This window comes from Eumetopias jubatus, unplaced genomic scaffold (assembly GCF_037043125.1).
Source record: "Eumetopias jubatus isolate StellerSeaLion01/CBP00866 unplaced genomic scaffold, mEumJub1_p1.0 scaffold_17, whole genome shotgun sequence".
Lineage (NCBI taxonomy): Eukaryota > Metazoa > Chordata > Mammalia > Carnivora > Otariidae > Eumetopias > Eumetopias jubatus.
In genome coordinates, this window is record NW_028274823.1 from 28,823,897 (window position 1) to 28,835,054 (window position 11,158).

The window sequence follows — 11,158 nt, forward strand, 5'->3', positions numbered from 1 at the left end:
GTCCCCTCTTTCAGTGCGAAGTAGACCGCCTTCTGGTCCGGAAGCCAAAAACACGACACCCCCCCCCCCCACCCCGCCATCCCTGGCACACCGCTCACATCCCTACTCCGCTTCCGCGGTCGTCTTGGAATTCACCCCAAGTATCGAACTCGCTTGAGCTGCCGAGCGCAGGTCTTGGGGCCGCCGGGCTCTAGACAGGACTAGTCAATGAGAGCTGTCCTCTGGCTTAGCCTATGGAGGAGCCCTACGGCCCCGCGGGAGGGGCGGCCAAGCGGTCGGGTGGGGATTCCGGACCACGCCCCTCCCAAGAGCCCGGGCTCCCTGCCTTGGGCCCCAGAGGACAAGCTCAGACAACTGAGCCAACTACAATCTCTCCTGTAGTGGCGCCAGACTCTGGGCGGGGCCGGGCGCGTAGGAGACTGTCGCCATCCACACACAAGATCTTGGCCTCCCGAACTTAAGTTTTCATTTTCTGCTTCACTCAGTCAATAAACACTGGGCTTCACCTAGTAGGCTAGGTACAGCAAGCGTGGAGAGAGATGTGGGGAGCCAGGAACTGCGGCTCCGTCAGTGACCCCCAGCCAGATAGGACAGCTCACAGTTGGCAGATAAGGAAACAGGCTTACCTGACTTTGTCTGGGTTCAGCAAGAAAATGGGTGGATTCCTAGGGGAATCCTAGGGTGCAGCCCATACTCGTGGCCAAACTTCTCCCCTCCTTCATCCAGTTTGTACTTTTACACTGGGGCCCTACCCACACCGACCTGGTTCCCCACCTGCGGGGGCAGGCAATCTAACTCTAGTCCAGCCCAAATGGAGTGCAGACCGGGAGAATACCCTCCCTCCAACCAGATGGCTTCAGACTTCCTCCCTAGAGGGCAGGGTACGCCCCAGCTCAAGCTTCCTCTCTGTACATCTGGCAGGCATGTGCTTAGGGAGCAGGACCTACAGCTTCTGGAAACCAGTGCCCTACTACCATGGAAAGCCTCCCAGGGAAATGTGGTCTTCATGTGCACACCTGCATGAACCACCTGTGCATCTGTTTCTGTTTGTTCAGAAATCTTTATTGCGTACCAACTGTGCCTAGTCCTGTGCTAGGCACTGTCCAATATAAGAAACAGTCCTGGCCTCAAATTTTTCAGAAGGACAGAAGTTAGACATGATCAAATGCCCATCTTACTGCACTGGCCTAAACCATGCTCCATTATGTTTTTCCAGACAACAAATGGCCAACAGCAAAGAGGACTGCGGTTAGTAAGTACAACTGGAACTTAGGTGAGGGGAGAAATTTCTAGAAGGTGAGCTTCGAGAGAGGGTAAACTGAGGCTAGGCAAAGGTGAGGGACTAGAAAAATCACAGCAGGCGTTGTGGCAAAGGGTAGATCAGAAGACTGACTGAGCAGAGCTGGAGGGAAGACTGGCAGGAAAGTGGAGGATCCCGGCTGCCTCTTTGTGTCTGCTCTGCACCCCCCCCCCACCCCCCCGCACACTCCCACCCAGCCTAGGGACCAGCAGGCAGCTGCTGTCTTCTGCCTGGTTGCTCCACGCTGGAGACTGTCCCAGCCACAGCATCTCCTCCATGGGCCCCTTTGCTTCCCACTTCCCCTAGTGTCTGCCTCTCTCCTTACCCTCTACCAACTTTTGTCTCCCTACTTACCACCACCATGTCTCCCCTATTAAGGGCATTAAAGCAATGAAAGGGCCCTGCTCCCCCTTTTATGTCTTTTCAAGAGCAGGGATGACTACTATCCCCCTCACCCACCCCCATAGGCCAGGGCGGCAGACCTAGTAGTAATCCTCGCCCTCTTCACTCTCAGCCTCCTCCTCAGGAACCAGATGCAGGGATGGCAGCTGGGGGATGCCTGTGGAGTTCAGCTGGTCTGCAAACACATGTGGGTAAAGGAGAGAAAAGGAAAGAGGGGCTGTCAGTCCCCCTAGGCTGGGAGAAAGCCATACTTGCCTGTGCACCCACATGCACATACGCACATGGACACACATTCAAGGGCCTCACTCCACCACCAGTCTCCCCGCCCCCCAGGCCCCCAGAGCCCAGGGTTCGCCCTTACCTGGTGTGAGCACTGTCAGGCTAGCTGGGGCCTCAACCTGTCCCAGAGCATTGCGGGCCAGGCAGCGGTAGATACCTTCATCACTGGGACGCACAGCCTGGATCTGCAGCCAGCCTGTCACCTCAAACCTCTGGGGTCCACCCCTGAACTGGAGCCAGAGGAGGGGTCAGCAGGGTCCTTCTAGGGGGACCCTGGGCTGCCCAAAGGAGGTCTCTCCTCTCTCCTACCTGCACCGAGATGTGGGGATCATCCCCTGGTAGCTGAATGTCCAAGCCGTCCTTCCTCCACTCGATGGATGCCATGGGGTAGGCAAACACCTCACAGCCAAAGATCACGTCCTGCCCCGTCACGTTCCAAATGTCATATGGGTGCAACACGATCTGGGGCTCTGGGGATGGAGGTGGGAGGACTGAGAACGGGGTGGTACATCCAGCCCCACAAGCAGCGCATATATGAACCATCATGGATGTGTTTGTGGGGAAAGACAATCAACGTGGAGGTATATGCACATCCATACACGTGACATGACAGGTACACACGGGTACATATAAATGTAGGTACAGGTACACACAAGGCACAAACTCAGAAATGGAGAGGTACATGCAGGCAGGATGCCACAGCTTGGCAGCCACACTCCAGCCCTCATAGCTCCCCTGTCCTCATTCCACCCTCTAGGCCCCTAGCCTGTTATACTTGTAACCAATACCTCCCCCTACCCTACGCCCTTCCTAACCAGGTCCAGTTGCCAAGGACCTGAAGAGCAGCCCTCCCCCACGCCCCAGAGAAGCGGGGCGGGGAGGCGCGATTCTCACGTGGGAAAGGCAGAGAACCTGAAACCAGATCTGGGCAGCGGGCAGAAAGCCGGCAGTTGTGGGGTAGAGTGTTGGGACCCCGCCGGTGTTTGTTTTCCTGGCAGCCCCAACCAGGCCAAATCCCTCAAAGGGGCTCAGGAAGTGAAAGTGACTAACGCTGCCAAAGGAAACCTGAGGCCTGAATGGCCCTCAGCCCCCTGGGATGGGAGGGAGGGGCTGGTAGAGCCCCCTCCTTCACGAATCCTGAGGCACGGAAGAAACAGAAGGGAAGTGGGGAGACTGGGCTAACCGCTTGCTCTACGAATCGAATCCCAATCCGCCCAAGGAAAACCCGATTGCATCTCTCTGGAAGCCAAGTCTCGTTGTCCGCGCTCCAGCGGTCTGGGCAAAGTCTGGGAATCTCTTCGCTCTCTCAGTTTTGAGACCAATCATTGGCTCTGTGCCTGCTCCCTCAGAGGGTTGGTCCCTGCCAGCCGGGTCTGGGGCTTTCACGCGCCTCGGGGCACACAGCTTGCCGACAGAGCTCAGACCCGCACCTTGCTGCGGCGGTCTCTGCGGACCAGCAGCAAGAGCCGGCTCTTATACTGGACGCGAGGACTCCCCGGCCTCATTTTTTTCGCTCCGCCGGCCAGAGACCAATCCAGTCGGAGGTCGGGGAGCAATGCCTCGTGTGCCTCGAGTGCCCCAAGTGCCGGAGGTAGGGCCCCCGGGCCGTGCGTACCTGATTCGCAGGGCCCCGGGTGCGCCACCGTGAGGTTGGCGTCGGGCCGAGCGCGGGCAGCCTCCTGCAGGCGGCAGATCTGCGCGTAGGTCCGGCCGTCCGATCCGCAGAGCGGGCGCTGCGAGCGGCAGGCACACAGAGGCTCTGGCACCTCTCCGCGGCTCAGGTCGCCGCCCGCGTCCAACCGGCACTCAAGCTGCTCGCCGCAGCGCCCGTAGAAGTGGGCGCTGGGGTCCAGGTCGCAGAGCTGGCCCTCGAGGTTGGCGCACTCCCAACAGCAGCCGCACGCGTCGCGCACCCGGCCAGCCAGGCAGCCCCGCGGCTCCGCGCACTCTTCTGGGCGGCAGGGAGCGCAGCCCTCGCCCTCCGCCAGCAGCCGCAGCCAGCCGCGCCGCAGGTAATCGGGGCCTGGGGACCGCGGCGCGCCTGTCGGGGGCGGCGTCCGCACCAGCAGCAGCAGCAGTAGCGAGGGCAGCGCCAGGGCAGCGGCGGGCGGCTGTGGCATGGTTAGCTGGAAGCCCTGCGGGCACTCCGGGCATCAGCGCGATCGTGTCACCCTGCCGGGGAGGGAAGCCAGGACAGGAGGTCAGAAGCAACCTCACTGTTCCTCGTACCAAAGACTGACCTGAGCACTGCCCCCTCCCCTGCTGCCTTGGAGTCAAGGAGACCCTCAACACAGAGGCATGGAGACTCTAGGAGTCATCCAGTTATTGACTGGGGTCGGGGAGAGATGAGAAGAAAGGGTAATAAAGCTCAAGCGCCAGCGCGCGCGCGCGCACACACACACACACCCCAACGAGCGGCAGCACCACAAACCATCCAACTCTGAAGCTTCCTGCCCTAGAGGTGGATGAGAATTGATGGCCCCAGAACCAAGGAGTTGTTAACAAGGGTGGGAATGGGGAAGAAGTAATGCCCTGGGGCCCAGAGTGCTCACCTAGTGTCAGGACTAAGCCCTTCAGAGCAGCTGTGTCTCCGGTCAGAAGAAGCAGGCGGTGGAAAGAAAACAGAGGCCAACAATCGGCTGGGCCTGCCAGCCACCTCTGCTCCAGCTTGAGGATCTCTGAGAGAGCCCAGGGACTTGGACGCAGAGAGCAACTCCTCCACCCCTCTCCCCGCCTCTCGACGTCGCACACAACCCCCTCCCTCCAGTTCTGAAGCTGCCAATTTTATGCAGCCACACGGGACCCTCCTGGGCCACTTGCCCTGGCTGGGCCAAAGTCACAATGAGAAGTGAGAAGTGAGAAGCCGTAACCGGGCACCGATGCTGGCAGGAGACAAGGGACAGGGTGGGGTGGGGGTTGGGAGTAGGGGATATGGGGGTGGCTGGGAAGCTGGAAGAGTTGAGTGAAGGTCGAGGTCTTGTTCCATCGGACTTTACAGTCCCTGGGCTCTGACAGAGCAGCTGCATAATCGGGAGGCAGTAGGAGCTCTGGTGCCAAGCCGGTTGCTCCTGGAGGGCAGGGCCAACCAACGTAGTCTCCCCGCAGCCCAGGGCCGACTTCCCCGGGGCTATTGCAGACTTGTCCACCCAGCTTCCCTACCAAGGCGCTGACCAGAGACTTGGCGCTTACATCTGCCACCCCACAACTGGCCTTCTCCCTCCCCACATCCGGCAGGTGCTTCAGCCCGCGGGTGAGCGGGTGAGCCGAGTGATTATAGAGGTCCCAGCTGACCAGCAGCCGCAGGGAGAGGTGGGCGGGGCGCCTCCCCCGCCGACCTCGCTCCGGGTTGGGATTACAGGTTACATTTGCAAGGCCGGCAGGGCCGGAGGCACTGGGTCTCGCGGCCGCCACCAGCGCCACCGTGGCACTTTGGGCTGGGGGCGGGGAGGAGAGCATTCCCGGAGGCCCGCCCGCCCGCCTTACCGGGGGTCTGCCAGGCCCCGCCCTAGCCTGCCCCAAGCGGCTTACAGAAGCCGCGCTGCAGTCCAGGTTGCAGGGGGCGGAAACTGAGCTTTGCAGCCGGGGAAGTGACGGTATTTAGTCAGTCTCGTCCTGGAAGGACCGGGCCCCCGGCCTAGCGGCCTGAACCTGGGCCTCCTGACCAGTCCCGAAGTTAAGGGCTGGCGACCGCCTCCAGACCGCCCAGGGGGATCGGCCCCGCATGCGTATTGGAGGGCTGGAGAGTCAAAACTCCCGGATGCGGTCCAGAACTCTCCCTCCGGACCTGAACTCGGCCAAGCCCTTTCATTTAGGGGTCCCCTAGCCGCGTGCACGTCACTCCTGGCCAGAGGGACTCTGACGAGGTGGGCGAAAGCACATATACAATCCCCCTGGTCTCCAAAACTCAAGAAGGACAACGAGCGAACTTTCACGCGAGACCTCGCAACTGTCGCGAGAATCAGAACAGGAAGTCTAGGAATTCAAAGCAGGAAAGGCCCGCGGGTTTCAAACAGGAAAAAGAGTGGGTGGAGCCAGCGATTGCTGATAGTTGTGGGTAATCACTTGTCCTTGGCATTGGGGCCAACTGAATTGTTGACCTAGAGCACAAGTGAACTGTAAGAGAACTGCAGGAAGCCCTGAACAAAACGGGGGAGCGGGGTAGGAAGGGACATGAAATTGCGGAGCTGACCAATGGAGCTACTCAAGGATGTCTCTGGCTCTGAATTACAAAATGCCTTGAGGGTGGAGATCACTTCCAGTATATCAGGCGGAAGCCGTCGGGCATCTCATAATGAATTGTTATCGGCTTCTAAGACTTGGAGCCAGTATTTAAACAACAAACTCCCCAGACCTAGAAACTCTTCACTTACCCCACTTTATTGTACCGGCTGTTTACTTTCAGTCTTTGCTATGCTCTAAGCATTTGGTATTAGGAATCGTGCCTAACTTTTCACTGTATCTTGTGCACCTAGCCCTGCGCCTGGCAGCACAGTAAATTCTCGGTAAATATTTGTGGATTAAATATGAAAGACTTCCTGTGTGTGAAAGTCAAGTTTAATTTGGATTTTCTGAGTCGCTGATTGAAGGCTGGATAGACGGGGAACGAGCGCCCTCTGGTGGGCTTGCGGTTGGTGACAATAACATGACCGTGCATACATACAGTAGGCACCAAAGATGTTGAATATACAGATCTTTTATTAAGTAAAAATTTGTTCCACATATTGTAAAAATATTTTTAAATATGTAAAAAACACCACATGTTGTAAAAATATTTTTATAAGGGAATTTTTTGCAGAAGACAATTTGAAAGTCTAGATATATTCCCAGATCCCCATCATCTGACACTATCCGTTCAGACTGCAAAACACATTCAGTAACATCATTCCCATAAAATTTTTGCATGTTCATACTTTGAAAATGTTGGCTCAGTTTGGGTCATGCAAGACTGTTGGGCCACAAGAAAAGGATTCTCTAGATAATGTGAGTACTGCAAGGAGAGAAGCCAGGTGGCAGCAATCCTTTGTATCTAGATAAGGGAGACTAGATTCAGATGAGGAGAGTGAAGTTAAAATTTCTTGAAAAACAGATAGTCCTGCCTCTTTCTCCTCTCCACCCTTGACTGTAGATGCTTGTACTGGAGAGAGAATGAAATATAGAATGTAGTTTGCTTTCCACTGTGAATCATAGGCTGGAGTTCACAGGTTATCATATCTTTACCTTTCAGCCGCTGACCCATGAAATAATTGTTAAATATAATGACAGAATGAAATGGGTCTTACACAGATGAACAGCATAAGATGAAAAAAGGTGTAAAGGATCAGTGAGTAACTTGGTAAGAAATTACTTGGGAAGGGGGCGCCTGGGTGGCTCAGGCTCAGGTCATGATCCTGGGGTCCTGGGATAGAGCCCCGAACTGGGCTCCCTGCAGAGCAGGTAGCCTGCTTCTCCCTCCCACTCTGCCTGCTGCTTCCCCTGCTTATGCTCTGTGTGTGTGTCAAATAAATATTTAAATAAAATAAAACCTTTAAAAAAATTACTTGGGAGGGCCACACATTCACTTCATGAACCCTGTTTTGACACAGCTGGTGAAAATAGTGGAGTTGCAATTTTGATGAAGAAGCAGAAGTGAAACAAATGGTCCATATCGACCCATTAGAAATGGACACAGAAGAACTGTGCTTCCGGGGCGCCTGGGTGGCTCAGTTGGTTAAGCGACTGCCTTCGGCTCAGGTCATGATCCTGGAGTCCCGGGATCGAGTCCCGCATCGGGCTCCCTGCTCGGCAGGGAGTCTGCTTCTCCCTCTGACCCTCTTCCCTCTCGTGCTCTCTATCTCTCATTCTCTCTCTCTCTCAAATAAATAAATAAATAAAATAAAAATCTAAAAAAAAAACTGTGCTTCCTGTAAACATTAGAATCACTTAAGTCAAAAAAAGCTCAACATAGATAATTGAGATGGAATAGTTTGTAGATACCTACTATAGGTGAACTTAGCCAAAGTGAAAAATATGTATAGAAAGATAAAGTTAAGTAAAAAGGAGAAGTATATGGATACTGTTTATCATATATATCATCAATAAACACCCTAAGACAGAGGTGCCTGGGTGGCTCAGTCGGTTAAGCGTCTGACTTTGGCTCAGGTCATAATCTCAGAACCCTGGGATCTAGCTGGCTTGGCGGGGAATTTGCTTGTCCCTCTCCCTTTCCCTCTGCCCTCCCTCCCCCCTCTCCCCCAGGCTCATGCTCTCTCTCAAAATAAATAAATAAATAAATAAATAAAATCTTAAAAAAAACACCCGAAGACAATTTGAAATGAGGCAAATCGTTGTGTATAATGCTCACTATTCCTTTATTTTATAAAATTATTTTCCATAATAAAAAAGTAGAGGCTATTTTTATAGGTAAATTAGGATGTTGAGATAAATTTAGAAAGATGGGCCAGCCAGGTGGGAAGATAAACATAATTTAGCTACAAATAATGTTACCAAATGAAACCTGGAATACCCAGGAGACTAGCTGTCTGGAATACCTATAGGCATTAAGTCAGATTAACTGAGCTTTAAGGCATGCAGAGAAAAATCAGGTGAAAATTTCTTTAATTTACTTTTCCTATATCCAAAAAGTCAACTCTCCCACCCCACCCCGCAGTGTCCCATCCACCTTTGAGTTGGAGAATGTAGCTCCATCTGACCTGATGACTTGGCCATTTTTTGTATTAATAAACTTAGAAAGGATGTTAATTTTTTTAAAAGATTTTATTTATGTATTTGAGAGAACAAGCAGGCAGAGGGGGAAAGCAAGAGGGAGAAACAGACTCACGGCTGAGCAGGGAGCCCTATGAGGGGCTCGATCCCAGAACCCTGGGATCATGACCTGAGCCGAAGGCAGACGCTTAACTGACTGAGCCACCTGGGTGCCCCGGAAAGGATGTTTAAATCATTTAGACTCTGTCTACATTTCTTGTTCTCTTTTTGTTTTAACTTTTTTTTTTCCATTTTGAAGTGTAACAGACAAGGAGAAAAGTGCACAAAATAGAGATATAGTTCAATTAATTATTACAAAATGAATACTCATGTGACCATCACCCAGGTCAAGAAATAGAACATTGTTAACTCCTAGAAACCCCTATCATGTCCCATCACAACCATTAATCCCTCCCTTTCCCCCTAGATAACCATTTCTAATTCTGTATTTTAATTTTACCTGGTTTTGACTTCTATGTAAATTGCGATACACCTAGGAATGGAATTGCTCCTTCCTGTGATATACATGCATTCAACATTAGTAGTTATTACCAAACCATTTTTCCAAAGTGACTCTATCAATTATAGCCCCGAGCAATTAATGACAGCTCCCATTGTGCCACATCCTTGCAACACTTGGTATTGTCAGTCTTTTAAATTTTAGCCATTAAGTAAATATTTTAGAGCCTAAGATTCTAAGATGGCCAGTCCACAAGGATTCCTCCCCTGGATTTTCAAAAAACTTTATTTTGAAATAATTTAAAATTTGCCTAGAAGTTTCAAAAATAACACAGGAAGTTCCCATGTACCCTTACCCATTCTACCCCAAAGATAACATTTTATATAACCATAGTATGATTATCAGAACCAAGACACTGACATTGCTACAATACTATTTTTTAAACATTATTTTTTTTAGGAGGGGTGGGTGGGAAGAAAGGGCAGAAGGAGAGGAAGAAAGAGAACCTCAAGCAGACTCAGCACTAAGCCCAGCACGGGGCTCAATCCAACAACCCTGAGATCATGAACTGAGCCAAAACCAGCAGTTGGATGCTTAACCAACTGAGCCACTCAGTGCCCCATATATTGGTACATATGCTATTAACTACTAACCAAATTATGGACGTTATTCAAATTTCACCAGGTTTTACATATATTCGTATGGTGTTTGTGTGTGTGTGTTTATAATTGAAAATTTTTTAAAGATTTTATTTATTTATTTGACAGAGATAGAGCCAGAGAGCACAAGTGGGGGAAATGGCAGAGGGAGAGGGAGAAGCAGGCTCCCCTCTGAGCAGGGAGCCCGATGTGGGGCTTGATCCCACGCCCCTGGGATCATGACCTGAGCCAAAGGCAGATGCTTAACCATCTGAGCCATCCAGGCACCCCTATAATTGAAATTTTATCACATGTATAGGTTTGCATGACCATAAGGTAAATAAATGGTTCTTTTGGGGTATGAGGGACTAAATCTCATACCAAGGGAAAAGCTTGTAGAATCTATAATAGTAGACCAGGGGCACCTGGGTGGCTCAGTTTGTTGAGCGTCTGCCTTCGGCTCAGGTCATGATCCCGGGGTCCTGGGATCAAGCCCCACATCCGGCTCCCTGCTCAGCGGGGAGTCTGCCTTTCCCTCTCTATCTGCCTCTCCCCCATCTTGTGCTCTCCTGTCTCAAATAAGTAAAATATTTTTTAAAAAAGATTTATAATAGTAGACCAAATGTCATTTAATATATGTTGCTTTTTATTTTTTTGAATATTTTATTTATTTATTTGAGAAAGAGACTGAGAGAGAGCGAGCAGGGGGGAGGGGCTGAGGAAGAAGGAGAAGCAGGCTCCCTGCTGAGCAGGGAGCCCAATGAGGGGTTGGATCCCAGGACTCTGGATCATGACCTGAGCTGAAGGCAGAAGCTTGACTGCCTGAGCCACCCAGGCGGCAATAAGTTGCTTTTTAAATTACTATCCCAAAAGTCATTGAAGAGAGGGGCGCCCGGCTGGCTCAGTCAATGGAGCTTGCAGCTCTTGATCTTGGGCTTGTTTGAGCCCCACGCTGGACGTAGAGATTACTTAAAAATTAAAATCTTTAAGAAAAAAGTCATTGAAGGGAAAGGAGGCTAGTTGTCGGGAAAGCTAAATACACATTTTCACAGTCTACATCTACCTGTTGGGGCAGCTGTGGGCAAGGCTAGAGCCCCAGGGTCACTGGTTGAAGTCCACTGTTTATTATGGCACACTCAGAAGGAATGATTTCGTGATGACAAGTGATGTTCTCCAAAGTGGCAGGCCCTCCAGTCTAGCCTTACTTTTTACTTGAAGACAATTTTCTGTAAGCGAGGTCAATGAGATAACTTCCTGCTGGCCCCTCTCCAGTGATTCCTCGTTCCTTCGACCATGATTGTATGTGTCCAGATGATTCCCAGATTTCTATCTCTGGCC

General features: G+C 51.8%; 1 protein-coding gene across 1 annotated transcript; it reads right to left on the minus strand.

The window, feature by feature from the left end:
* Nucleotides 1–1,503: 1,503 nt before the first annotated feature.
* Nucleotides 1,504–5,753, minus strand: KAZALD1 (Kazal type serine peptidase inhibitor domain 1). Its single transcript, XM_028098755.2, has 5 exons — nt 4,534–5,753; nt 3,597–4,153; nt 2,291–2,451; nt 2,064–2,211; nt 1,504–1,877 (listed from the first exon to the last, which is right to left on the minus strand). The coding sequence occupies exons 2-5, from the start codon at nt 4,099–4,101 to the stop codon at nt 1,783–1,785; spliced, it is 909 nt and encodes a 302-aa protein (XP_027954556.1). The 5' UTR covers nt 4,102–4,153; nt 4,534–5,753; the 3' UTR covers nt 1,504–1,782.
* Nucleotides 5,754–11,158: the final 5,405 nt, after the last annotated feature.